The sequence below is a fragment of the Peromyscus eremicus genome, chromosome 11, assembly GCF_949786415.1.
Source record: "Peromyscus eremicus chromosome 11, PerEre_H2_v1, whole genome shotgun sequence".
Taxonomy (NCBI): domain Eukaryota; kingdom Metazoa; phylum Chordata; class Mammalia; order Rodentia; family Cricetidae; genus Peromyscus; species Peromyscus eremicus.
The window spans coordinates 48,821,495-48,848,743 of NC_081427.1; the positions used below are offsets into that span (position 1 = coordinate 48,821,495).

At 44.0% G+C, this 27,249-nt stretch overlaps 1 protein-coding gene and 1 non-coding gene across 2 annotated transcripts in view; one reads left to right on the forward strand and one right to left on the reverse strand.

Moving 5' to 3' along the window:
* Nln (neurolysin) overlaps nucleotides 1–24,188 on the forward strand; it is a 98,592-nt gene extending 74,404 nt beyond the window's left edge. The window contains exons 10-13 of the mRNA XM_059276460.1: nucleotides 8,338–8,524; nucleotides 8,857–8,985; nucleotides 10,167–10,303; nucleotides 23,475–24,188. Of these exons, the coding sequence (XP_059132443.1) occupies nucleotides 8,338–8,524; nucleotides 8,857–8,985; nucleotides 10,167–10,303; nucleotides 23,475–23,609 (588 nt within the window). The 3' untranslated portion in view covers nucleotides 23,610–24,188. The remainder of the gene's footprint in view (nucleotides 1–8,337; nucleotides 8,525–8,856; nucleotides 8,986–10,166; nucleotides 10,304–23,474) is intronic.
* Nucleotides 20,060–20,166, reverse strand: LOC131922071 (U6 spliceosomal RNA). The gene has a single exon (XR_009382188.1). It is a non-coding gene; the product is annotated as a U6 spliceosomal RNA (small nuclear RNA).
* Nucleotides 24,189–27,249: the final 3,061 nt, after the last annotated feature.

Genomic DNA, 27,249 nt, shown 5'->3' on the forward strand with positions numbered 1-27,249 from the left:
TGTACTGATGGCAAACAGATGGCAGTTGAATGAGATTCATGACTTCTGTGTTCATTAATACTTCGGATTTTTCCATACATGTGCACTAGATTGGTTTTAAGATATGGCACCTCAGTGTTTGGGTTCTGCACTGTGATAGCCTGGAGAGTAAATGACCAGAGGAGCTCAGTGGAGCTTGTCACGGTAATATTTAAATGTGTGTGCAGGAACTTCCAGTTTTCAGGCATGTGGATGCCCTAGTTCACGGTTTACTGTGTCGTCATCAGGGACTTGAGTTTCCCTGTGTTTTCTCGTGTTCACACTGCCAGGTCAGTAATTTGAAAGATAGCCATCAGGAGAGGCACCGCCAGTCTCTGTTCCTGTTTCATGGTTTGCACTCTCTGTAAGCCCTGGCCTTCTGAACTCCTGCAGAATGGAAGAGTAATACTTCTCACCAGATTTCATTCATGCTGATGTCTTTGGTGGTGGTACATTAAAATCAGTAATGAGTTTTCAACTATAAAGAAATACTTATTTTAAAGAAATTTCAGAATCACAGTAAAGCCTTAATTAAAAGGGATGTATACAGTCAGACAAATTTCCAACTAACAGCATTAGTCTTTTCTAAATATTTGAAGTACATACCACTATAGAGAAACAGACCCTGTCAGGGGAACCCTGGTGTTAGAACAGAACATTGCATTAAAATATATAGGGCTAGGTTCAATCCCATGTACCCCATCAAAAAAGGAAAGAAAAAAGAAATATGTGATTTGGCCTTTTCAAACCCACTCATTTCTTCATTCATAAAATGGAGGCAAGCCTGGCATAGTGTTTGCACACCTTTAATCCCAGCACTCGGGAGGCAGAGGCAGGTGGATCTCTATGAGTTCGAAGCCAGCCTTGTCTACATTATGAGTTCTAGGACACCCAAAGCTAAATAGTGAGACCTGTTTCAAAAAATAAATAAATAAATAAATAAATAAGTAAGTAAGTAAGTAAGTAAGTAAGTAAGTAAATAAGTAAATAAATAAATAAAATAAAATGGATACAAGAGCAATTCCCTTAAGCGTGTCACTGGCATGGTGGGGAAATTAAATATGTTAAAAAGCATATAAAAAGACTAAGAGTCGCATGTGTATTAATACTTTATTTTTATTTCTTTTTCTTTTGCGGGGGTGGTTTCGAGACAGAGTTTCTCTGTGCAGCTCTGGCTGGCCTGGAACTCAATCTCTAGCCTAGACTGGCCTCGAACTCACAGAGATCCGCCTACCTCTGCCTCCTGAGTGCTGGGATTAAAGGCATGTGCCACCACTGCCTGGCTAGCATTTTATTTTTCATAGGATATTTTTGTTTATTCTTTGATATTTTTTAGTATTTTTGTAACTTTATGTGTAATTCGATTCTTTAGGATCAAAACTGAGGAAATGGGAAGGAAGCAAGAGGAAGTGTGGGCCAGTGGCCATAAGGAGGCTGGCTGTTGATTAGATTCAAGAAAGCTCATGGCTGCCGGCATTCCCAGGGCTGTGAGTGGAAGGGTGCGGGAAGTGATCGGAAGCATCAGGTCCAGGACTTTGCCTTGCTCAGATGATCACTGACTACTTCAAAGTTTGACTCCAGAAGCAAGAAGGCATGAGCTACTTACTATACTGGGGATGGCAGAGGATTCGTTGTAGGAAGCATAGGTTTTTTATTCTCCTAACTGACAATAAGATATAATTGCTAGGCTAGGAGGAAGCCTATGTTTGGTCAGAACAACCCGACCTCAAGACAGGTGGAAATGGGGCAGGCTAAGAAGGAAAACAGAGCTGGGGAGGTCATACACCTGTATTCCCTCCCAGCACTTGAAAGATCACAAGTTCAAAGCCAGCATGGGTTACTTAGTGAGTTTGTGACCAGCTTGAGCTGTGTAACAAGCCACTGCCTTAGAAACACACAAGAGAAGCCAAAGCTGCCCAAAACCCCTCTGTGTGCGCCAGCCCAGCACTGTTCCCACACAGTCCTCTCACTTAGGTGGTTCATACATTATTTTCCCCACTTTCTAAGTGAAAAGGCCCTTGAATCTTAGCGCAAGCTGCCCAAAAGGCAGCCAGCCCAGCATTCTCCAGGCATCTGCTGCCTGCTCTGCACTCTCGAGCTGTGCGCTAGAGGTAGCGGTGTGGCATGTGGTCTGAGTTGGTTCTCCCACATAGAGATTCTTCATGGATGGGCTTCTTCCTCCTAAGTTATCAGAAGTTCTTCCAATAACAGCGCAAAGCGTGAGTGTCTTGCTTCACATTTCCCCATGAACTTTCAGAGTTTGTGACCGAGATATCAGACATGATTTCTTTCAGGATCTCTCTTTTTTTATTATTTAGATTTTTTTGTTTGGTTTTGGTTTTTGGTTTTTTGGTTTGGTTTTGGTTTTGGTTTGTTTTGGTTTTGGTTTTTCAAGACAAGGTTTCTCTGTGTAGTTTTGGTGCCTGTCCTGGATCTCAATCTGTAGACCAGGCTGGCCTCGAACTCACAGAGATCCGCCTGCCTCTGCCTCCCGAGTGCTGGGATCAAAGGCATATGCCACCGCCACCCGGTGATGTTTTCTTTTTTTTTTTTTAATGTGTATACAAGTGTATACATATCTGTTAGCATAGAATGAATCCTAACTAATAACATAAACCAAAGTGTGAATGTATATAATATTTATTTGGAAATTTGCTTATTTCTTTTGTTTACTATAATTTCTACATATGCTTTTTTAGCTTTTTAAAAAATTACTTTTATATGTCTGTCATTATGAGTATGGATGCCAGTGGAAGCCAGCAGAGGGCATCAGATCCCTTGGAGCTAGAGTTCTATAAGGTGGTTGTGAGCCATTCAGCATGGTACTGGGAACTGAACTTTGTTTGGTCTTCTGGAAAAACATTGAGTCTGCTTAGCCACTGAACCATCTCTCCAGCCCCGGTATTATTTTTTTTTTTTTTTAATAATTACAGAAAGGATTTTTGTTGTTTTGTTTTGTCTTGTTTTGATTTGGTTTGGTTTTTCGAGACAAGGTTTCTCTGTGTAGCTTTGGAGCCTGTCCTGGAACTCACTCTGTAGCCCAAGCTGGCCTCAAACTCACAGAGATCTGCCTGCCTCTGTCTCCTGAGTGCTGGGATTAAAGGCGTGTGCCACCACCGCCCAGCTGTTGTTTTTAAGAATGCTCAGATGATTTGTTGTTGTTTGTTTTTGTTTTTCAAGATAGGGTTTCTCTGTTTAGTCCTGGCTGTCCTGTAACTCACTCTGTAGACCAGGCTGACTTCGAATTTAGAGATCCTCCTGCCTCTGCCTCCCGAGTGCTGGGATTAAAGGTGTGCATCACACCACTCTACAGATGATTTCTTTAAAAGCAGAATTATGGATTATCCCCTGGGTGTGATATACAAAGAATGATAGGATAGAATTCAAAGTAAGAAGTTAGAATATCTTGAATTTTTAAGATTTAGTTCAAAGACATGAAAGGCAAGAATCCAAAAATTGAAAGCCTAATACTGTCAAGAGAGTGAGACAAGTAAAATGTTAAATATTCAAAGAACATAGAGAGACAAGTTAGGCTGGAAGCTAGGTCACGTGGAACATAAAACTATCCTTGAATTACCTGAGTTAGATAGATTCTCCACACAGCGTGTTCTTACACCTCAGTACAGACATTGAGCTCTGCTTCCTCTGGGCATGTGCTAGATTAGGGTCATAGGGTGGTGAGAAGGCTCACTCACTGACCTCAGCATTTGAGTTTAGGTGGAACTTTTATTTGTTTTCATCTAAAAAGGAGAAGTTTAAATAAGTGCCTAGTTAAGACAGTATAGGCGGTGTGAAGGCGAGCCCATGTGTTTAATTTATGACATTCAAGACTTCTCCGAATTGTGTTTTTCCTGTGTCCTCAGATGATGGTAGGATGCTGACCTATTGAACTGCAGGAGTGCTGTGAAGAGGAACAAAAGATGAACTGTGACTCATGTCTCCTTTATTTCTGTTATTTTTTCCAGTGATGGCTAGATACATGGGAAGATAAAACTGTGACCTCTTGGCTGTCTAGTAACAGCAAAGTCTGACAGACAGTGGCCACTGTTTAATGCCTTGTTACATCAACTTCTCCATTAGTGGGAGACTTGCGGTAGATCAGAAAGGTTAGGATATGGACTACATGCTATTAAATCAGCAGCGGGTCGCTTGGGTCAGCCAAGATCATTTCCCCTGAGGCCTGTCGTTTTTCCTAGGCATACTGCACTCACTGATTCCGAGAGTTGCCTTTTCTTTGGCTTGAAATTTGTTATCATAAAAATGATCTGTAGTTGTAACCAGTAAAAGGAGCTGGTCTCTTAATTAGACAATAATAACCCATAATACTTTGGCCTTTTAAATGTTGCAAAAGCTCACATAACAAATTTAGTAAAGTTTGTGTCATTTTACTTCAGTGTATAAATTTAGAAGTTGATCTCACTGGGCAGTGGTGGCACACGCCTTTAATCCCAGCACTCGCGAGGCAGAGGCAGTCAGATCTCCATGAGTTTGAGGCCAGCCTGGGCTACAGAGCAAGTTCCAGGACAGCTAAGGCTACACAGAGAAACCCTGTCTCCAAAAACCAAAAAAAAAAAAAAAAAAGTAATCTATGTGTCAGCTTTTAAGTCTGTAATGGAATATGTTTTAGACACTCTATCATTCATTTGGAAGATAGTAAAGCAAAGACTAATTTAGGGCTGGAGAGATGGTTCAGTGGTTTAAAAAAAAATGGTGTTCTTGCAGAGGACCCAGGTTCAGTTCCCTGCACCTACATAGTAGCTCACAACCATTTGTATGTGCTCCAGTTCCAGGAGATACAACCCCCTCTTCCAGCCATCATGTAGTGCATGTACATGCATGCAGGCGAAACACCCACACATATAAAATAAATCTTTTTCTTAAAAAAAAAAGAAAGAAAGAAAAATCCCATGTTTAGGTATCTATTTCTCTCAAAAATCTCTATCCAAACAGAAATCTAAGCTAACCTTGTTTTTTAAGCTCTTATGGTCAAAACATTTTCTGCAATAGGCATGCTCCAATTTGTCCATTGGATTGTTTTGTGGGGAGGCATAATACTTAGTTTTATCCAAGAGGCAGATGAGCATTGCTAGCTTTCATGCTCCCAAACTATTATTTTCAACATCCCCAAGTTGATTATGCTGAGAACCATGTAGAGAATTGTAGTTGAACCCTTTCATTGGGACCATCAGCTCCCTAATAATGACACAGACTTCTATTAACTATAGAGGCTCAGCCAATAGCTTAGGCTTGTTTCTAACTAGCTCTTTTAATTAAATGAACCCATTTCTATTCATCTCTGTGCTGCCACGTGGCTCATGGCTTTTACCTCTCCTCCTACATGTCTTGCTTCTTCTGCTTCCAGCTGGCAACTCTACCCTCTTCCCAGTGTCCTCTCTGCCCTGAAAAATCCTGCCTAGCTATTGGCCATTCAGCTTTTTATTAAACCAATCTGAGTGACACATCTTCACAGTGTACAAAAAGATGATTCCACAACAGAGAGTTACATTAGGGAATTCTGGGAAGTGGTGTAGTTGGTAATGTGTGACAGTTAGCCACTCCACAGTCCTGTGTACAAGGCCCCATCACTGCAGAGCCAGTCTCCATTTCCCTGTGTATGCTGACTGGGATCCTTTGGCTTGGGAGTTTAGTTGTTTGTTGGAAATTGAGCTTTTGAATTTTGTCAGCTTTTTTTGTCCTCATGTGAAAAAAAAATATTTAAATGATGTTGCTCACAGAGAGGCAGCATGGCTGACTTTTGGGAAATTGGTAAGCAGGCGAGCTATTTTTAGCTTTTACTCCTTCCTTGCAAACATTTCCTTTTGTTCTTTAGAGAACATTGTTGATCTGTTCGTTCACTGGCAGTGCTATGCCCCACTACAGCAGGCCTCGGGTAGAATAAGCCTTCTTTTCTCCACTCTGGTGACATAACTGTTGACTCTTATTTGTCCAGTTTTAGCTCTAACTCACGAGTTACTCACTTGTTCATGCTTTTTTCTGGATATTGAGCAAACCCTTCCCCCCCCATTGTGCGTGCGTGTGTGCGTGCGTGTGTGCGTGCGTGCGTGTGTGTGTGTGTGCGTGTCAGTCTGTCCGTCTGTCTCTGTCTTTGTGTATGTGTGTCTACATGTACACATCTGCAAATACTGACTTAGAAATCTTCACACAAGCAAGATTTACAAAGCTTCTAATTTTGTCCTGTACGGTGGGAGCGGATGGCATGATTTCCCCTTGTTTGCCCTGCTAGTATCCGCTTAAAAGCTCTGGTTCATACACCTGTGAAGTTAGCATCTCTGGTTCAGTGTAGACAGTTGCAAAGCTTTATCCTGTGTACCTCAGCCTCCTGTTTAGTCTTAGGAGGAATTCCCTTTTCTTCAGGAACATACTCAAGGGGCACTTTAATTCTTCACATAAAAGATAAATTTGGTAAAGGACTTTTATTTTTTTAAGATCCCCCTTTCAAAAGATTTAGACACTTTTGAAATACCATAATGTAACCCTTTTCTCTGTTTTTCTGTACAGTAAGATGTACTAGACTAGAGTATTCTTGTTAAGATTTTAAGTTATGGACTTGGGCCATCTGGTTCTAAGTCCTACTTCTGCTATAGTATTTTATCTATACTTCAGTTTCCTTATTTCACCAATAGAAGTACTAGGACTTACATCATACGGTAATGTGGGGCCATGATCACGTGTGTGCAAGTTCTCATTTGTACACCTGGGTGTGGAAGCCAGAGGTCAACCTCTGGTATTGTTCCTCAGTAGTCGTCCATCTTATTTTGAGACAGTTTCTCACTGACACCTGAGACGCTCCAATTAGGTTAGGCTGGCTGGCTAGCAAGACTCCTCCCAAGTGCCAGGATCACGAGTGTGTGTGCCGCCACACCTGCTGGGATTACAAATGTGTGCACCACCACACCTGCCTGTTTATGATGCTGGCGGTGCTGGTGAGCAAATTTATGTCCTCGTGTTTATGCAGCAGAAATATTACCAACTGAACTGTCTCCTGAGCTTCTTGGTTTAAATCATATCGTTCATGGAAGGGCTAGACATAATGCCTGCCACGGGAAACCTTTCTCTGGGTACTGGCTGTTATAATCCTGCATTAGATTGTTTTACCCATAATGTGGATGTAATCTTAAAATGTTACATTCTGTTTCTAGGGATATTTGCCTCTTTCTTTGTACAAATCTGGGGGAAAGGGACGTCGTCAACAGAGGTACCCTAAGCCCAGTGCCTGCTGAAGCGGCTCCCTTAGACCTCCTGTTTTACAGCCCTCCCTATCTAGAATCAGCACAATTATAATGTGAAGTCAAGCAAAGCGTGCTTTTGCATAGAGAGGAAGGCAGAATGTGCCGTCATTTTGACATCTGTGCCTGTGCCCTGGGCCAAAAGCAGAATGGTTATACACTGCTGATTCGGCACCCCATCTGCTGCCTTCTCCATGGCTAAGTCCTCTGCCCATCCCCTCCTTGTAGAGCCCGGGGTGATGAAGCCTGGGAGAGTGCTGGGGTGTGAGGACTCAGGCACAGGGAGACAGGAGGGCCTCACCCATGTGACCCTGTGGGGTCAGCACTAACTCTTCTCTGCTGCTAACGGTTTGCAAGTGTTCTGTGTATGGTGTGATGATTAAAAACAGTAGCCTGAAAAAAATGAAGGAAAACAAGCCACTAGACCGTTCTGAGAAATCTGCCTTTCCCTTGGAAGCTTTTACATCTGACTCAAGGGTGTTTGAAACTCCGGTTTTAGAACTCTTAGCTCAGGCCCCCTGAGTGAGTCCCTTCTTTCCGCCACAGAGGTTCTGAACTTTCCATGTGCTGCGGCTTCTTTCTCCTTTCTGTTCACGTTGACTCACCCACTTGCAACTCGTTTGCAGGCCCCCTTTCCAGGCCACTGGCTTCTTTTCTCTGCTTGATCTGAGAAGTCCAGCTCAGGCTTCCCACAGCATGGCAAACATCACACACACAATCAGTCTGGAATGTTGTGACTTAACTCTTCTACTGATCTGAACCGAAGGAGTTGAGCAACAGTGGTGAATGCCCAGAGAGGCATGTATTGAGTAAACAAGAGTAACCAACTTCGAGGAGGAGCTTGGGAGAAACTGTTTATCCCGGGGAAAGCGTTTGCCTTCCCCCCCAGCCCCCAGCTGGGGTCAGCCTCACACATAGTAGACAGCCCTCTGTCACTGACCTATGTACAACTACGTCCAACAAAGCCGATTCTGCCTTCAGTTGTGGTGGGCCTTGGTTTTACTTCGTGTAATTTGTTGCATGTATAATTCTACTCAGTGCTTTTAAAAACACTTTCATGTTTGCTTTCCAGACTGACTTCGCACGATTTAGCGGAACAAATGTGGAAACTGACTTTGTAGAGGTCCCATCACAAATGCTTGAAAACTGGGTGTGGGACATTGAATCCCTGCGGAAATTGTCGAGACATTACAAAGATGGAAGTCCTATCACAGATGAGCTGCTTGAGAAGCTCGTCGCTTCTAGACTGGTCAACACGGGTATGAGTCAACATGCTACAGGAGGAAAACAGGCAGGAGTGGTTTAGTGCAAAACCCCTGGCTGCCCCTTGGCCAGACATATTTTTACTTTAATAACGTACCCCAGGAGAGCTGGTGCATGGAGGGAAGAACACTTGAGTGTTCTTGTTGACATGGAGATGCCTGGGACTGTCTGAGGGAGAAGTCTCCTAAGTCTTAGAGGGTCGGGCTGCCGGTTCACCTGACTTTTGTGATGAGTGGTCCTGGAATCAGTTTTCAAATCTCCGACCTGTGGTACCAGAACACATAGTTCTCTCTCCAACACATTGTTCAAACACTCTTAACCTCCTTAGGTCTTCTGACCCTGCGCCAGATTGTCCTGAGCAAAGTTGATCAGTCTCTCCATACCAACGCGTCGCTGGATGCCGCGAGTGAATATGCCAAATACTGCGCAGAGATTTTAGGAGTTGCAGCCACACCAGGTATGAAGCATTGGCACCTGAGTTCATTTTTCCTGTGAAACCTAAGTGTCCTTCACCCTACAGGTGGGTGGAGCTCCTCAAACCCCATTTCATTCCTTTCTGCTCTTCTCGGTAATGAGCCCGTAGCTTTCAGATAAGCACACTGCCTTAGGAGTTGTCCTGTCCAAATGTGCTCGAAGGAGAGGTGGCTCCAGAGTCACAGCATTTCAGTGTAATCAGGCGTGAGCAATTGGCCTCCGCCCCAGAGACAGCCATTCCCGTTTGGCAGCACCTCCCTGTATGCACCAAGACTTCCCTGTGATTGTAAGTAGGAAGCTGGCAGAAGGGGCATTTCAGGGGGAAGCAGGAACCCCCTTCACCTCTGAGTCTAATGCCAGCTCAAGCTTTTGACTGGCCGTTTCTAACTCGATGCTTACAGTGTTTGTTAGACTGTGAGTCTAAACTTACATGTGTACTTTTAAGCCAGCTAATATGTATGCATTTGGACAGGGATTGCAAAGTAAACCTTTTCACCGAGGAAATTGTTGTTAAAATGAATCAGACACAGTTATGGAGGAGAATAAGATAAGAGGGGCCACTGAATCATCCAAACCTCACTTCCTGATCTCTTCCTTATAACCAAGGAACAGCAATGTGTCTCTGACAGAACTCTCCTAAGGCAGCCCTGTGTAGACTCACTTGGTAAATCTTTTTTCAAAACACTTCATTTTCAGAAATTACCAACTACACAAATGCCATTTTATTTAGAGTCATCTTGGATATTAAGAAGTGTGGTAGAGGGCTGGGTTTGTAGCTCGGCATTGGAGTGCTTGTCTAGCATGCGCTAGGCTGGGTTTGATTTCCAGCTCCCGGTTTGCAGGGGTTGAGGCGGGTAGGGGAGAGGCTTGAACAAAAAGTAGGGTTATCTGTAGAGTATTTTCAAGGCACATTGGCGTCTGAGGTCTGATTTCCCCTTTGAGATACTGACCCGTGTGGACAAAGCTTCAGAAACTGTTGTTAGGCATTCCAGAGCTGATAGGAGAAAGGCTTGTAAACATCTTGGCCAAGGGTACACACCAGCCAGTGAGATGCTATCATTTATTCTCTCCTCACAGCTGGGCTCCCCAAAGGCAAACTAGCTAGCTCATAACCTGATTAATTAGCATTTGCCATCATACTGATTGAAATGTATCTTTTTTAAGGCACAAATATGCCAGCTACTTTTGGACATTTGGCCGGAGGGTATGATGGCCAATATTATGGATATCTTTGGAGTGAAGTCTTTTCCATGGACATGTTTTACAGCTGTTTTAAAAAAGAAGGGATCATGAATCCAGAGGTATAGTATGGCTTTTTTACCCCCTTGTGTTAATGGTGTGGTTACTCTCTCTCCTTTAGCTTCAAGTGTAAATACTTATAATAGCTAGAGTAGGAGACGCGGCAGCAGCTTTTAACTTTAAGGCCTGGCATCTTCTCAAATCATCATACATCATTAAGTTTCAGTGTACAAGTGATTAACTCTTAATTCTATAGGTTAAAGAAAAAAACCTACTGCGCTTTCTTGCTTATTAACATTCCAGTATATTGCATAATTAAAAATTCAAAGCCTTGTTTATGCACTTGAGAGTTTATAGCTACCAGTTTTGACATGCGCCATGCAGTGTTTCTGTTTTATAAGAGCTTGAGAAAGAAAGGCAAACTTCTTCCTGATGTAAATAGTCTCTGTGTTCTGATATTCTTTACAGCTTTCTTTGTACATATTCTGTGGGAGGCACCCTTTTTCTGTGGCCGGTGTACTCCACCTACTGCACAGTCTGTAACCTAAGTGCCTTTGGGTAATTGAAGCTGCTTCATTAATCTGAGCCGTTCCTTCCCATGCACAGTGAGGTGACCACCCGCCAGGTGGCTGCCCGCCAAGCCTTGCTGTTACAGACCCCAGCCTCCCTGCTCATCCAAGACTCGACTGTCAATTATGTCTAAGGCTGGTCTATTTCCAGCGTGTTTCCAAGTTCTATTTGGTTCAGAAATTAGAACAAATTACCCAAATCAAACTCTCAATGCTTATTTCAATCAGCCAACTTGTTCTTTGGGCTTTTGTTTTTAGACTCAGTAGTGCCTCTCTGCATACATATTGAAATATGTATTTTAGGGACCCGTTTCCTCCCTGTTTCTCCCTCCAGAAAATACCTCCAGGCCAACCATACTATTTATTGTTAATTCCAAGCATTTCTCCTCCCATCCCACCTCACCCAGCTGCTCTGTTTAAACTTCCATCTAGGACCCTACCACCCAGCCAACAGTCTGGTACTGACTCTTATTTAATATTCTAACTTCTGCATGACTTCCAGCATGTGTGGGGCTCTTATTCCCCCACCTTCCCACGTTGAGATGGTGCCCGCCCCAGGGTCCTCTGGAGAAGATAGTATGAGTCCATTTACTTGCCCCACTGTTGAGGAATGCTGGCTAGCCTGAATTGGTCACTCAGTGTTCTTCTCCCCCATTCACTTTATTGATTTCTTTCAGTCCCCCCCCCCCCAGCCTCTCAGTAAATTCGCCTTTTCCTCTCTTCCCTGTTACCCCATCCCCAAGTCTAACTGTCTAATGCAAGGAGGCATTAAACTCATGAACCTCCTGCCTCATCTTCCTTGGCTCTGGGGATTACAGGCATGTATCTGTGTACCCAATCCAAGTTTCCCCTTTGTTAGGAAAGTTGAGCCGGGAATGTGGCTCAGAAGCAAAGGGTGTTCTCTTAGCTCTGCCCACCTTTACCCATTTATTCTTTCTGTGCCTTCCACTTTAAATATATGTCTTGCTTAAGCCAAGAATGGCAGCACACACCTGGAATCCCAGCACTTGGGAGGTAGAGGCAGGAGGATCCGGAGTTTAAGGTCATCTTTGGCTACATAACAAGTTCAAGATTAGTCTGAGCCTCATGAGACCTTGTTTCAAAACAAAGTATGCTTTTTTAAAAAAAAAAAAATCTGTGCCTTTTAAAAAATCGTTCTGTTCTATAAAAGATCCCACTTAAAAGGCCACTCATGGGGCTGAAAAGGTGGTTAAGAGCATGTGTTGCTCTTACAGAGGACCCAGGTTTGGTTCCCAGCACACACTTAATGGTTCGCAACCATCTGTAACTTCCGTTCAGGGACTCCAACACCCTCCTCTGACTTCTGCAAGCAGCAGGCATGCATGTGCTACACATCCGTGCAAATAGGCAAAATGCTCACACACATAAATAGTCTAAAATTATTTTCCAACCGCCACTCATATGTGAACTCTTCTAGATTATCCAACCAGAGTGACCCCCTTCCATCTTCCTAACAAAACTGTGAGCTTGGGCATGTGGAAAGGCTTTGATAAACTTTGGCTTATGTCTGGATTGTTTGGAACAACTATTACATAAAATGAAAATATTCTTTATAAAGGATTTTACACAATATTCTTAAAATATAGTTAGGACAAAAGCACACCAAAATGCTGATGATGTGGGGCGGTGAGAATTTTGAAGGACTCAGGTGACATTTCTCTTCTTTTCATGGAACTGTTCCTTGTAACACGAATTGCTAAATGGTCTTATTAATAAAAAAAAACAAAAAAAAAAAAAACAAAAAAAAAAACAACAACTTCGGAGCCAGATATTGGGGTGAAAAGCAATTTGTGTTACAGTTTCTCACTTTACATAGTTCACAGATTGGTGTAGAGCTCAGAACACAATAGGTTGTTTGGGGAAAGGTTTTTAGTGTTTTTAAGAGTTTTGCTCTGTAACCCCAGCTGGCCTCAAACTAATAGCAGCAATTCTCCTGCCTCAGCCTCCTAAGTGCTGGGGTTACAAGCGTGCACCACCAAGCCCAGAAGAAAGTGTTTCAAGGAGAGGAAAGGTCCAAGTGTGACCCCCTTCTGACTGCTGTTGCTTGGGAGGCTTCCTGGTGTAAGCATGCACTCCCTGAGTTGAGCCCACATCTGTAATTCCACTCATCTGGCTACATCTCAGCCCTTCCACTCTTCCAGCTGTCAAAGCCGCAGCCACATTGGAGATCCCAGTGGATCTCAGACTGCTTGCACATCCTGCAGAAGCAACCCTGCCATCAGGTCTCTCTGTGCTTACTCTGTAGTTGGCAGGCAGCCAGGCTGCTCTTCATTAGGTGAAGACAGGAGTGAACTTGGAGAAAAAAAGATCCCAACGAGGTGGAGCTGCTCCCTTGGATGTTAGAAAGGCCGTCCAGTGCCACTGTGTTTGTGGACGCTGTGGCCGTGTGCGGTGGTAGTCTGCTTCTTGTGAAAGGAGGCTGCTTTGAATTTAACCTTCCCACATCTTTTCTCTTTCCTCTCCCATGCTGTGAAGAATCCCGTCATCTGTCACTGCCCTGCTATCACAAACCTGGCTCCAGAAGCCAAGGAGAGGCCCCCACACCCACCCACCCTCGCCCTCCTCACTGCGTGTGCACATTCTAGAACCCACTTTTTTTAACAGCCATTTGATTTCCCCCCTGTAGTGAGTGCTGTTTGTTTTTGTAGGGTTGCTTTGCTTTGTTTTTGTTTTACAAATATTTACTCTAGCACCTGACTTACAGAATACAAATATTTATCAAAAATTAAAAATTCTTGGCACGATAATCCTGTCCTGTGCAAAAGCTCCCATTGTTCCTACAACTGCAAAGATAAACAGAAAGAGAAGTACTGTTCTTCAGCACAGTGAGCCAGGCACTGCTTGTTTTGTGTGTGAGCTCAGTCTTCCCATTGCCAGCTCTGCAGAAGGTGACCTTACCTGGGCTATGTTGCCTTCAGTTCACATATAGATGCTGGTTACGTAAGCAGAGTAACAATAGGAATTTTTATAGTAGAGAGCAATGCTCCGCTTGGTCTGAAGTCATGGGAACCATCCATCACGGGCTGTCAGGTAAACTCTGTTGGCTCAAGGCCTCACACTCCCCAGCGTGTTTAGAGCATTTTGAGAAGGTAGCAGGATGTATAAGGACGCCCAAGCTCTGGAGAGGCTGGGTCGGGAGACCACATTGGTGACACTCTACAGAAGCACATCTCCAGGCTTTCTCTTGAACATCTGCTCTCCTACAAAGCCCAGGGTCTGCTCTGAGCACCATTTCGTACCCTGGTGAGCAGAACAGTAGAGAGCGTGCTGCTCACTGGGAGACCAGACCTGGGAGGGTCAAAGGTCAACCTGCAGCCTTCTGAACACCAAACAGCAGCGGTGACTGTTTCATGGTACAGTCGTCTTCCTTCTGCTCCGGGACCTCTCTCCAGGTGTTGGCCACCTTCTTGTCACAGACCCCAACTCTGCTACCCATGTTTTCTCTGTAGTTCTTCGTATTATTCTTTCTAATAAGTAAACACCACATTTTAGCTACTTAATTAGCTTATTGAAGTTGTCCCTAAACTCAGGCTTGGGAGGTGGTTCAGTTGGTAAAAATCTTTGCCTTGCAAGCATGGGGACATGAGTTGGCATTTCCAGCACCTACATAAAAGCCAGGCACAGGAACCCACACCTGTAACCCACCACCGAAGACAAAGGCAGATGGATCCATAAAACTTACTGGGCAGCCAAACCAGTGAGTCCCAGGGTTAGTGAGAAACCTGCTTCAAATACTAAGGGAGATAGAGAGGGGCTGATGAAGACATCCAACACTGACCTCCAACTTACACACACACAGCACGCTCACACACACACACACACACACACACACACTCACACACAGCACGCTCACACACACACACATCTGTAAAGTCTGTTCTAGTAGAACGTGGAGAAGCCGTCTCCCCAGATGTAACTTCTCTGGCCCTGACAGCTGTCTTAGGGACAGTGGGAGAGCTGCTTGGGTTAATGCCCCTCAGCCAGCGCTGGTTCTCTTCCAGGATGTCTTCAAGTTCACTAAATGTAATTTCAAAATCCAGCCCCTAATCACAGGGTTGAAAAAATGGAAGCATTTTAACTAGGGCCATCTTTTTTAATAAGGCAACTTCATTGTGGGAAAGTTTCCTAAGAGGTAATGGACATTGGACTCAAAGGCTGTTTATATTGTTCAGCCAGAATTGTCTGTCTTTCTTTGAGAGAAATTTCTAAGCTTTGTTTCTTGCATCAGAAGGAGAAGCACAACCAGGTGTTGCTTCAGAAAGAAATACTGAAAAAACAAGACTGTCTGATTTAACTATTGGCTTTCAGTCTGTGGAGTCACAGGAAGACCTTACATGCATGCAGTAACATACACGGAAACAGGAAGACTTCTGTTTGAATTGGGAAAGGATTGCTTTCGGAGAATTTAATGATTAAGAATGCCAGGACCCTTAGAACAGGATCTTAGGCTCAGTCCTGCCGTAATTCTCGATAAGGGAGAAGGTGGAGTTTTTTCCTCCGGGGTCTCCCTCACTAACAGATCCACTTCTCTCCCCTCTGGCTCATCGGCACTCCTGTGCAGCCACAGATTTTTGTTAAATCTGACCCTTTAACAGCCTTGTTTCACCTGATAGAAGAGACAAAGGAAAGAGATGGGATTGGTTTTGTTGTTGTTGTTGTTGTTTTTTCCTGAGACAGAGTCTGACTGTGCGCATCCTAGGACAGCCTTCCGAGGGCTGGGGTTACAGCCATGTGCCTCTGCGCTCAGCCGATTTCTTCTCAAATATTTGCAAGTACAGACTCCCAAGTCTTGAATCCCAGCCAATTCAGACAGTCATTCTTTTGTCTTTGGGAGGAGTCTAGGAATTGAACTGAGAACCTCCTATGTGCTAGGTAAGCACTCCACCACTGGACTATGGGGCTATACCACCAAGCAGGGTTACACTAAGTTGCCCAGTCTAACCTTGACACTCAGTTTTGTAGCCCAGGAAGGCCTTGAAATTGTGATCCCCCTGCCTCAGCCTCCCAAAGAACTGGGATTGAGTGCCTCTGCCACTGGGCCTGGCTTTCTTTTGTCTTTTTTTTTTTTTTTTTAAATGGTCTTCATTGTGTTTCCACTGGAGCCTTAATACCTGATATTTCATTTTGAGACAGGTCTCCCTGTGTAGCCCAGGCTAGCCTCTACGAGACTCTCCATCTCCCTACCTCAGCCTCCCAGTTACTGGGATTGCAGGTGTGGACCACCACGCCCAGTGCCTAATTATGTAGTTCTTATCTCCCTTTCTAGGTCAGAAGACATATTCTCTCTCTCTCTCTCTCTCTCTCTCTCTCTCTCTCTCTCTCTCGTAAAAGAGGTTGTTTTACTCACCTTTGCGTCTCCTCTACGTTAAAGTTGTAGGTATCTTGGACCTTGCCCTTGGTTCTGCCCTCTAAAACACACTGCTCCCAGTACAGGTTTCTCCCTGGCCTGGCACTATCCACTCCCTCTCTGTCTTTATGAGTGGAGGGTGGTGTGAGCTTTCCAGCAGACCTCTTCAGGTTCTGACTACCTCTCCTACCTATCTCCTGACCCCCAGCACCAGCCCTCCTCTCTCCCAGCTTGCCTCTTGACACAGGCATTGTGGTTTACACACACACACACACACACACACACACACACACACACACACCACCTCACCCTCAGAAAACACAAAAGGGTGTGCCACAGGCAGAGCACTAGGGGCTGTGAAACATCTCAAAGTCCACTTTGCAGATGTCCTCACCTGTCCTGGGCAGGGCACACACCCTGCTCCACACTGGAAAGCCATGAGAAAGCTAGAGTGTATGCTGCCTGCAGGATACAGAGCTAGTGGGAACCAGTCCACTCTCCTTCCCATGTTCTCATTACTGATAGATGACGAGCATCCTGCATAGTATAGTTACATTTGCCATTAAAATACTGCCTCAGAAGGTTTGTATTCTTGCATAAAATGAGGGCCTCCTCTCTCCTAATATCCTCCCTCCCTGAGAGTGGAGGTGAAGTCTCATGAGCTTCCTTCTAGCCTTGCTAGAAGACAGAAGTGATTTTCAGGAAATATCAAAGCAAGAATGCAGGTATTTCCCTGAACATAGATAAGTGAGTGCCCTTAGGGGTGTGGGGGAGGCATGGATAAGAGTTACCAATCCCACTGTGTGCTAATAGCCTGACAAATGTAAGAACAGCTTATTCCCATTTTACAGATAAGGAAACCGGGGCCAAGAATTGGGTGGCTAATGTAGAAAGCCACAGTTTAGGCCTGGGCCTGACTCCAGAGCTCCTAGCCTTGCCTCAGAAATCCTCAGGGTTGGGAAAGGCTTGCACAGTGCCGAAGGGTGCATGCTGCTCTTGGAGTGTTCTAAACCTCGGTGGAGACTGATTGATTTCCCTTCACAGGAGAGCCCATAGGATCTGACTCTGTGCAGTCTCCCAGATGCCTCAGAGTTTCTCTTCCTGCCTCCCTGACAGTTCAGGTTTCTTTATTGTGTAAACACCATTGAATGGCTGAAGGCCAACATTCCTTCCACCTGTGGCAGATTCGCCCAACTGTGCTTCTCAACAGCCTCGCTTAGCTACTGGGTGTTTGTTGGTGGTGGTGGTGGTTTTTGTTTTTGTTTTTGTTTTTACAAAAGCTAGATCCTATTACCAAAGTGACTCTTAAACTCTTCTCAAAGCTTCATTGCAAGGGAAATGGAACTATTAAAAGACCATTGCTTTATAATTGAGGAAATTGAATCAGCGTGTTTGGAGGCAGAAGCAGAGGAGGGCTGAGCTGTCCCGAGCCCCATGTTCTGAGACTAAACAGTGCCCTGCTCTGACGTGGCCCTGCAGGCAGCAGGCTGCAGAAGCTCTTCACCTCACTGCACACGTCCCCAATGCCTCCTCTGCCCTCCCACTGAACTTGCCTACCAGATTCACAGCAGCTGGGGGAAACTTTCTTTGTCAGGTGTTACATCGTGCGCTATAGCTTAATGTCTTGTTCTTTTTTGTTCTTCTGTATCATTTGAAGTATAAATGCCTTAGTTTTTTGTTTGTTGTTGTTGTTGTTGTTTTTGAGGCTGTCCTGAAACATGTTGTGTAGAGCAAGCTGGCTTCAAACTCAGATATCTATCTGCCTGATTGTGCTAGGATCCAAGGAATAGCATATATAATATGCAGAGCTTGAAAATGGAGTGTCTGTGAAAAAAATACTAATTATTGCCCTGTGTGTGTGGGGGGGGGACACGAAACACACCTGTAATCTCAGTGCTTGGTAGGCGGAGGCAGGAGCTAAGAGTTGGAGACCAGGTTACACTGTATAGTTCCTGTCTCAAAAATAATAACAATAATAATAATAATGGGCAGTTGGAGATGTAGGTCAGGTGGGTAAATGCTTGTCTAGCATTTGATCTGATCCCAAGAACTGCATAAGCCAGGCATAGTGCTAGTGCTTGTCATCTCAAGATTCGTTATTATCGATAGATACCTGAGGATTCACTATACTGTTCTCTCTACTATTAATATATATTTTGTTTTCCTTAATACAAGCTTTTAAATATTTTCGTAATTCTATAAAACCAACTTCTGTTGTCTGTGCTGTTTCCACACTGTTATGCCCAAAGAGAACACTTTCCTTCTCCACACACCAGTCTGAAACTGTGGTCAGACTGCAACATGATGGGCAATGGGAGAAGGTGTCTCACGAATCCTAAAGGTCTTATAATTAAAAACTCAGAGCCAGATATTGGGGTAACTGCTGAAAGATCAGAGAGACAAAGGAACAAGCAACTAGAGAAACTTCTCACCACTACCGAATCCTCAGGCCAGAAGGGAGGCGAGATCCTGTCTCTACAAATCCTCAGACTGAATGCCTCTGAGTCCCCAGCCAAAAAGCTTCTAGTTCCTGTCTCCTCACGCCTTATATGCCTTTCTCCGCCCAGCCATTTCACTTTCTTCCTAGTGCTGGGATTAATGGCCTGTGTGCTTCCCAAATACTGGTAACAAAGGCATAAGATCTCAAGTACGGGGATTAAAGGTCTGTGCCACCACTGCCTGCCTCTGTTTCTCTCCTAGATTGAATCAATCTCTTGTAGTTCAGAGTGGCTTTGAACTCACAGAGATCCAGATGGATCTCTGCCTCCTGAGTGCTAAGATTAAAAGTGTGTGCCACCACTGCCTGGCCTCTATGTTTAATGTATATGATCTTCAGGTAATTTTTATTAGAGTATACAGTATATCACCACAGGATAGGGAGTGTGTGTGGACTAGGAGCTCTGATGTGCTTCCAGGAATGATGGAGCCTGTGACAGGAACAGCCAGTCATATTTTAGAGTGTTGTTGATTGTTGTTAGAATGGTGATATTACTGTAGACCATATAAGAAAAAAAAATTTTTAATTGTTAATATTTTCTTCTGTGTATCAAAATGACAAATGAAACCAAGCTCCGAGTCCTCATTGGCAGAGTTACCAAGAAGTTCAACAGCAGTGGCTGACAGACTCTTTTCTTTTTTTCTTCCCTTTTGTTTTGTTTTTTTTGAGACAGGGTTTCTCTGTGCAGCCCTGGCTGTCGTGAAACTCACTCTGTAGACCAAGTTGGCTTCTCTCTCACAGAGATCTGCCTGCCTCTGTCTCCTGAGTGATGAATGCTGGGATTAAAGGCTTACACCACCACTGCCCAGCCAGACTCTTTTCTTAAGATGCTTCCAGATAAAGCAACAAGATTGCTATGTTCCTTCTTGGTGTCATACTAGCCCATTTTCATACACTCCTAAACATCATCATGCTCCAGGCCCTGGATCTATGCCTTCAGTAGCAACATAGAGTGTAGCAGGAGGATTTCTCTGGTCCTGCCTCCTACCCCACCACCACCAAACCTTCCCACAGGACCCACAGCTGCTTATAAAATAATCATTCAGAGGCTTAATATTATTTATAACTGCTTGGCCATTAACTCAGGCTTATTACTGACTAGCTCTTACACTTAAATTAACCCATAATTCTTATCTATGTTTAGCCATGTAGCTTGGTACCTTTTCTCAGTTCTGCCTTGTCATCTTGCTTCCTTTGTGTCGGGCTGGTGACTCCTGACTCAGCCTTCCTCTTCCCAGAATTCTCTTCTGCTTGCCTGCCTATACTTCCTGTCTGGCTACCGGCCAATCAGTGTTTTATTTATCAACCAATCGGAGCAACATATATTCACAGCGTACAGAAAAATATCCCATAGCACTTCCTCTCCCCTTTTTTTTTTATTTTAAAAAATATGGAATGCTTCACGAATTTGCATGTCATCCTTGTGCAGGGGCCATGCTAATCTTCTCTGTATTGTTCCAATTTTAGTATATGTGCTACCGAAGCGAGCACAGCACTTCCCCTTTTATGTCTAATCAAAAAGAAAGATTTTAACATTGTAAAATTACATATAACAAAACAGTTATCAAGCAAGAATTACAGTTATAATATCTAGTCTATTTGTATTTGGCCAAATTAAAGAAAACATTGTATCTATCCTATATTTATGATTCTAAAGTTTCATATCTAATTTATCTTTTGTAATAACCAAGGGAAATTATAATATCTAATCTTCAACTACATCAAAGACCCCAGAAGGATATAATATTACCTAAGTAAACAGGAAATGCATTGTAAGCAAATTCCAAAATTCTGGAAATGACAGAGACAGCTGCCTGCCTGGACAGTCATCCAAAGTTCCTCTGTAATGTTGGGGCATCCATCTTCAACCTATAGGCCTTGAGTTTCTCAGTTGCTTCTCCCTGTGTCCTGCAGAATGTCTTGAAGTCTCTTCTGCAAAGCAGGAACCTGAAGGACCATCTCGACTTGTTTTGGCAAAATTCAGTGGTCATTTTCCTATGGTCCTGTATGTCCAATTGATACAACAGTTTGTCAGTTAGTCCAGGAAAGAACTGTTTCTTGCCCAAATGGCTATTTTTGCCAAGAAGAAGATAAACTCCATATGGAGTGTCTTCAATGCCCATCTTTCTCTTTGAAGTAAATTGGTGCTGCCAGGAGCAGACATGTCTCACTGTTCATAAAGTCTTATAAGTTTCCAAAATATTTTAAATGCCATATTCTGTAGGTCTTTGAAGTGTTTGAAGATTGCCTACCTAATTGAAATATATCTATGTATACCTAGAAAACTTAACTAACATGACTATAAGTTTGATTATCATAGATGACTAATAATATGCATTTTTAATTACATATTACAATTTCAAATGAGCTGCACAAACATAATGCCTTAAACAAGAGTAGAAATAATACATATAGTATAACAAAATTAACTTTAAATTTGTAATAAACTAAAATCTATAGCAATTTTAAGCAAGTTGTTGCTCTTTAAAAGTAGATGCAGTAATCTACCCTTTCATCCTATCGTATCTATATCAATAGAGCTTTGGAATACCCAAAATGGAGCTGATGCAGCTGAAGAAATGATTTGAGGCTTGCTATACACATAAAACAAAACAAACAACAAAAGCCAGTGGTTTTTGAGTACTTACAAGAATAACAAAACTCAATAACCTGTACAAACTTCACGTGTTGAAGTGGTAACATCATGGTTACGATGGAGCTCAAGCGTCCGTCCCACCTCATCCCCCCCAATGGCGCAGAATACAGCACACCACTGTGCCTTGTCTGTAGCGTTTAAGCAAATGTTCATTAACTTCACGAGGCTGGAGGTAGAGCTCAGTTGGTAGAGTGCTTGCTTGGCCTACACAGGGCCTGGGTCATCCCCCAGCACCATAGAAACGGGGAATAGTGGCTTGTGCCTGTAATCCAAGCACTTAGGAGGTAAAGACAGAAGGATCAGAGGGCCATCCATGGTCATCCCTGGCTGCATAGCAAGTTGAGGCCAACCTGAGACCCAAAAATACTAATTTCACGTTGTAAACATTTCTATATGTTGTTGATAGGAAATTTCAATGTGCTTCATAATTGTATTGGTCTTGCTACCTGAGCATTTAGCAAACGCTAAGTTTAATTGCTTATCCCTAACTGGAATTCAGACTATGAAATAGGAGCTTGTGTCAGCCATATCCAGCTCAGTACACTGGGCTGCATGCAGCTGAGAATAGCTATGAATATATATGATAACCCAAACAGAATCATCAACCTACCTAAAATGTCTTGAGGTGTGTTTTGTTTTGTTTGTTTGTTTCCTGGTAATACCATAGCAGGGTTCTCAGGTGTAAGCTTTGTAAATGTAGCAGCCTGTCCCAGTGTCAAAAGATTGGACACATCAGCTAGATTAATGGTTCTCAACCTGTGGGTCACAACCCCTTTTGGGTCAAATGACCCTTTCACAGGGGTCATCTAAGACCATCAGAAAACACAGAACTCAGATATTTACATTATGATTCATAACAATAGCAAAATTACAGCTGTGAAGTAGAAAAGGAAAAAAAAATTTTTTTTTCGTTTTTTTGGTTTTTCCGAGGCAGGGTTTCTCTGTGTAACTTTGGAGCCTGTCCTGGAACTCGAACTGTAGACCAGGCTGGCCTTGAAGTCACAGAGATCCACCTGCCTCTGCTTCCCAAGCGCTGGGATTAAAGGCGACCGCCACCACTGCCTGGCCTAACGAAAACAATTTTGTGGTTGGGGGTCACCACAACATGAGGGTCACAGGATTAGGAAGGTTAATAAACACTGCTAAGTTACAAGTGATTCCTGTTTATGCACAAAAGACAACCTCAGAGTGTCTGCCTGCCTGTTTTTGTTTCATGGCTCTTGTAGGACCTTAGGCAGGTTTGCCTCTGTCTTGCTGAGCACATTTCACTTCTTTTACAGAGTCAGTCTCTTATGGCTGCAACGAGTAGGACTTTGTTTTCAGTCGAAGCTGAAACTGCTTTCTCTCTGCAATTCTCTAATTCTTCCCTTACCCAAAGAGGTTATTGGTCTTGTTGACCAAATCACACAATAAGTATAAACACGAGTGGTGTCTGTTTGTTTTGTATGTGCATCTGGAATTAGGACTCACTGACTTCATTACCACAACAATGGAAGGATGTGACAGGAACCTAAAGATGCTGGTGTCTTGCTGAGTAGCCGCCATTTTCTTCCCACATACCTGCTTGTGTGTTTCTGTAAATAAAAGCAGAGGAACTGTGCTCTGTTTTAAAATCCAGACTTCCATCCCCAAAGACTTGTGCGAGACACCGGTTCTGACCCCTCAGAAATGCGTGCCACTTGAAGAAGGTGGGTTGGGTTTCTTTGTGGGGGTTTTGCTGTGTTTTTTCCTGACCTCTTATAGAAATACCTGAAGCCATTGGACGGTGACCGTGCTCCGGCTCTGAAGCCCACACAGCCAGTTAGCCTCTGGACCCCTCGCTCTGCTGACCTTTCCGAACACTGGAAATGGGCCAACAGGCCAGGCCAACTGTGTTCCTTTCGGTGTGCCTGCTCGCCTGTGCTGGGCTCACAGCAGGGGATCTGTGGACACCGTAGTGGACCAGGTAGCAGACCCGAGGCTCCAAATCCCTCACTGCAGGAAGGAGGGGTCGAGCTGCCTCCCTCGTCGGCAGAAGAGAGTGTCTAGACCGAGTAAACTGAGGCCCCTTTTTCTTCACCCTCCCCCCTCTCTCCCTTATGCCTGGGGATTTGGAGGATTGCTACGCCCGTGAGTTATTAGGCATGATGTTTTCTTTTGTTAGGTTGGAATGAAATACAGAAACCTAATCCTGAAACCTGGGGGATCTCTGGACGGCATGGACATGCTCCAGAATTTCTTGCAACGTGAGCCAAACCAAAAAGCATTCCTAATGAGTCGAGGCCTGAATGCTTCATAGACCGGGGATCCTGGGAACCATCCATGTCTGGAGGACAAATCAACAGCGCCATGTGTTGCTGGCCTGGAGACTGAAGGGAGTTTTACAAATGAAAACTTAGATTTCTATTGATTTGCTTTTGTTTTTTAATTTTAAAAATTATACAGATGTAAATGGAATTATAAATACTGTGACCTAAGAAAAGACCCACTAAAAATAATTGTACTATAAAATTTCATAAAAATGGATTTGATTTCTTTTGATAAAAGTTTCATATGAATGTAATTTGATTTTTTTACTATTATAATCTAGATAATATAATGTAAGAGGGCTAAGAATTTTTTAATTGAATCACAAACATGATATAATTTGATCCTTCTTATATCTTGAAGTTTTATACTTGAGATTTCTGGATTGGTAAATGAATCATCACATTCTGTCTGGTAAATATTTTCTCAGAGCCCTGCGTCACCTTTGACCCTCTGCCTCACAGCTGAGTGTCACTTGGCCTTTGACTGCGTGTCTCAAAGCCAGCGGAATATGCCTCAGTAATGACGTTTGTCTTTTGTACAGTGGGCTTTGATTCTCCGCTTTCTATCATAATTATGTTTCTCCACTAAGATTTGGGTTTGTTTTTTTTTCTTCCTAAAGTTCAATTAGATACTGTTTTTTTTTTTAATTCAGTTTTAACTGGCCTAATGTGTGTTACAAGTTCTGTGTCCTGCACTAGAAGCCCAGTTCCACTTCCGCAGGAAAGATGTCAAGTCTCAGCATGCAGTCAAGAGTGAGGAGAGGAGAGAAACTCCAGACGTCTTCTGGATTCTAGTGTTTCTTTTATTTTTGCTATGTGTTTGTTTCTTTTTATTTTGCTTTTCTTTTGTTTGTTTGAGATAACATCTCACGTGGAGCCAGATTAGCCTGGAACTCATGGTAATTCCCCTGCCTCAGCCCCCACATTCAGCTCAGTTCTCATGTTTCTGACAATGGATTGTGACTTGGCCTCCCTTATTGAACACCTCCCTGGAAGCAGTAGGTAGACATGTCAGAGTGCGGTCACATGCTGAGGCAGGAGCTAAGAATTGTCACAACTCCAGAAGTGGAGGGTTGGAATGGCGCACTTGAGAACAATTGCCCCCTGGTGTTACGTGGGCAGGTAGCTGTGGGGAAAGGCTCTTGAGTAGCCTGCTTTTGTAAGGTGGACCTCCAGATCTCTAACTCTTTTTACTGGGGCCTACATTTCCAATTCAGCAGCAGTAAACTCACACCATTTATTTTAGCTCCGGGAGTCTACTCCAAAAGGAAACCAAGTAGGAAACTGAGAAGGAAATGTAAATGAACTGTGAATGCACTCTGCAGGGTCTGTCTTCTTAACACAGACGTGAGGAATGACTCTGCCGGCCATGGGCAAAACTAGAACCCTTCTGTTCTCTAGAGCAGGTGGACTTTGTGTTAAATAGAGTACTGTCTTGTGTAATAAAGTCACACAGAGCAGGGAGTGCCAGGGACTGCACACAGAAAGAAAGTTCTGTCTCTGTGGTTGGGTTGGGTTTGTGCTGGGCATCCAACCTCTGACCTCTTCACCCTTGCCAGGCAAGTGCTCTGCTCTCCTCAGCTGTTTTCATGGTGATCTTAGAAATCTCTGGAAGCTTCTCCTATCTCTGCCCACCCCCATCCCCACCCCCAACTTATGTTTTCCACTTTCAGACAAAAAAGGAAAAGAAATCTCTCTTCAGCTTTTTCTATTATTGCCCAGTGTGTCTCCTTCAGAACAACTTTGTCGTGAATCTTATTTCACTTGGAAAAGCTAACAGTGTGTAAAAGACGGCACACAATAAAGTTACATCATTGTCCACAAGAACAAGCTCACATTTCTTTTGCGTTGTAACGTTAAAACTTGTGTTTACACGAGAGAAAAGACAGTGTCTCAGCCACCCAACCAACCAGTGTTGTGCTCACAGGCGGATGCCACCGTACTCCACTCGAGATTTTTATCTGGTTGGATTTTCCTGGATGTTCTGTTTCCTCATAAACACAGGTTCAGCACACCTGTTCAGCCATGTTCTTCCTATGTTCTCTAACCGATGCCTTTACCACCTCCTATTTCCTGCTACGCAGAGACCAGCGGAAATCTCTTCCCGTGCGTGATACAATGTCTGCAGCAGACATTGCCCCAGGTTCAGTGACAACCTGTCTCAAAATAAGTGGGAGACCTTAGAGGAAGACACCCACTATTGACCTCTGGCCTCTACACGCACGCTGGCACACACACACAGATGTGCACGAATGTGTACACGGTGCATGTGCCGTACATCAACAGGAAAAGCATGCTCTGGCTTTCCTCACACTGCCGGCAGACCACGTACGTACAGTTGAAGTGTCATACTCACCTGAGGTTAGCCTGTCAGAGCTTGTCTTCCGCAGAAGCTGACGTAATTGTTAACACTGATACTCGACTGGTTCAAGAACCCCTTGTAACCGGGCGGTGGTGACGCACGCCTTTAATCCCAGCACTCGGGAGGCAGAGCCAGGCGGATCTCTGTGAGTTCGAGGCCGGCCTGGTCTCCAAAGCGAGTTCCAGGAAAGGCGCAAAGCTACACAGAGAAACCCTGTCTCGAAAAACCAAAAAGAACCCCTCGTAGATTGAGGAGCGCCTCTAGGTGTATCTGCAAAGAAGTTTCCAGGGAGGATTAAGAGAGAGAAGGCCTGTCTTCTGCAGCCTTGGAGCCCACATGTGATCAAATAGAAGAAAAAAACCCGAAGAGTAAGTCTCTGCTTCTTGAAGTCCGAGGTGTGAGCTCCACCCCACCACACCCACCCTTCCCAACAGGTTGGAACTTCTGAAATCATTGGTTGCTAATGTGTCTAAAACTTACCTCTTTTTGTAAACTCAAAATTCTTATAAGCTCCAGGGAGTCAACTTGGATCCACCTCTTACAGGGCAAATGGACTCCAGATAAGTACTGTCAATCAACAGCCTAAATTTGCCCATCTACTGCCTGTTCCTTTGGATAGGATCGACCCCAACCCCACCGCCAGACCCTTTGCCTGGTCTTGGGATTCCCCTCTCTCAGTTTCCAGGAACTAAGAAAATAATTCCCCCCTAAACTTTTTGTCTTCTGCCAGTATCCTGCCAGGTCCAGGTGTCCCCTCAAAATCTCTGCCCCGGATAGCTTCAAAATGGCTACCTCCAGGTGATCCAACCTCACAGACTGCTTCAACTAGGCCTGCACTTTCCTAGTGCTGGACCGTCCCACAGAGCCTGACAGCATGAGAAACAGCAGCTATCCCAGGACTTGGCCAGCATCCCAGCTTTCTTGGGTCCCCCAAAGATGCCGATGCTCCCAGACAACAGGAAGCAGTCTAGAGAACACGGCACCCCCATTCCCACCTCACCAACTCCTCTTCCTGTTCCCTCACCTTTTATAATAAACAAAAGGGAGGATTGTTAGTTCCTGTGAGACGAATTGCTAAACGGTCTTACTAATAAAAAAAACCTGGAGCCAGATATTGGGGGTTAAAACCTGAGAGATCAGAGGAATACGGAAAAACCACGCCCACCTCACCTTGCCAGCCCTCAGTCTCCAAAGAGACCTACTTCCTGTATAACCACCTTTCTGTTCTGCCATCTCATTTCCTCTCTCTGCCCAGCTACATCACTTCC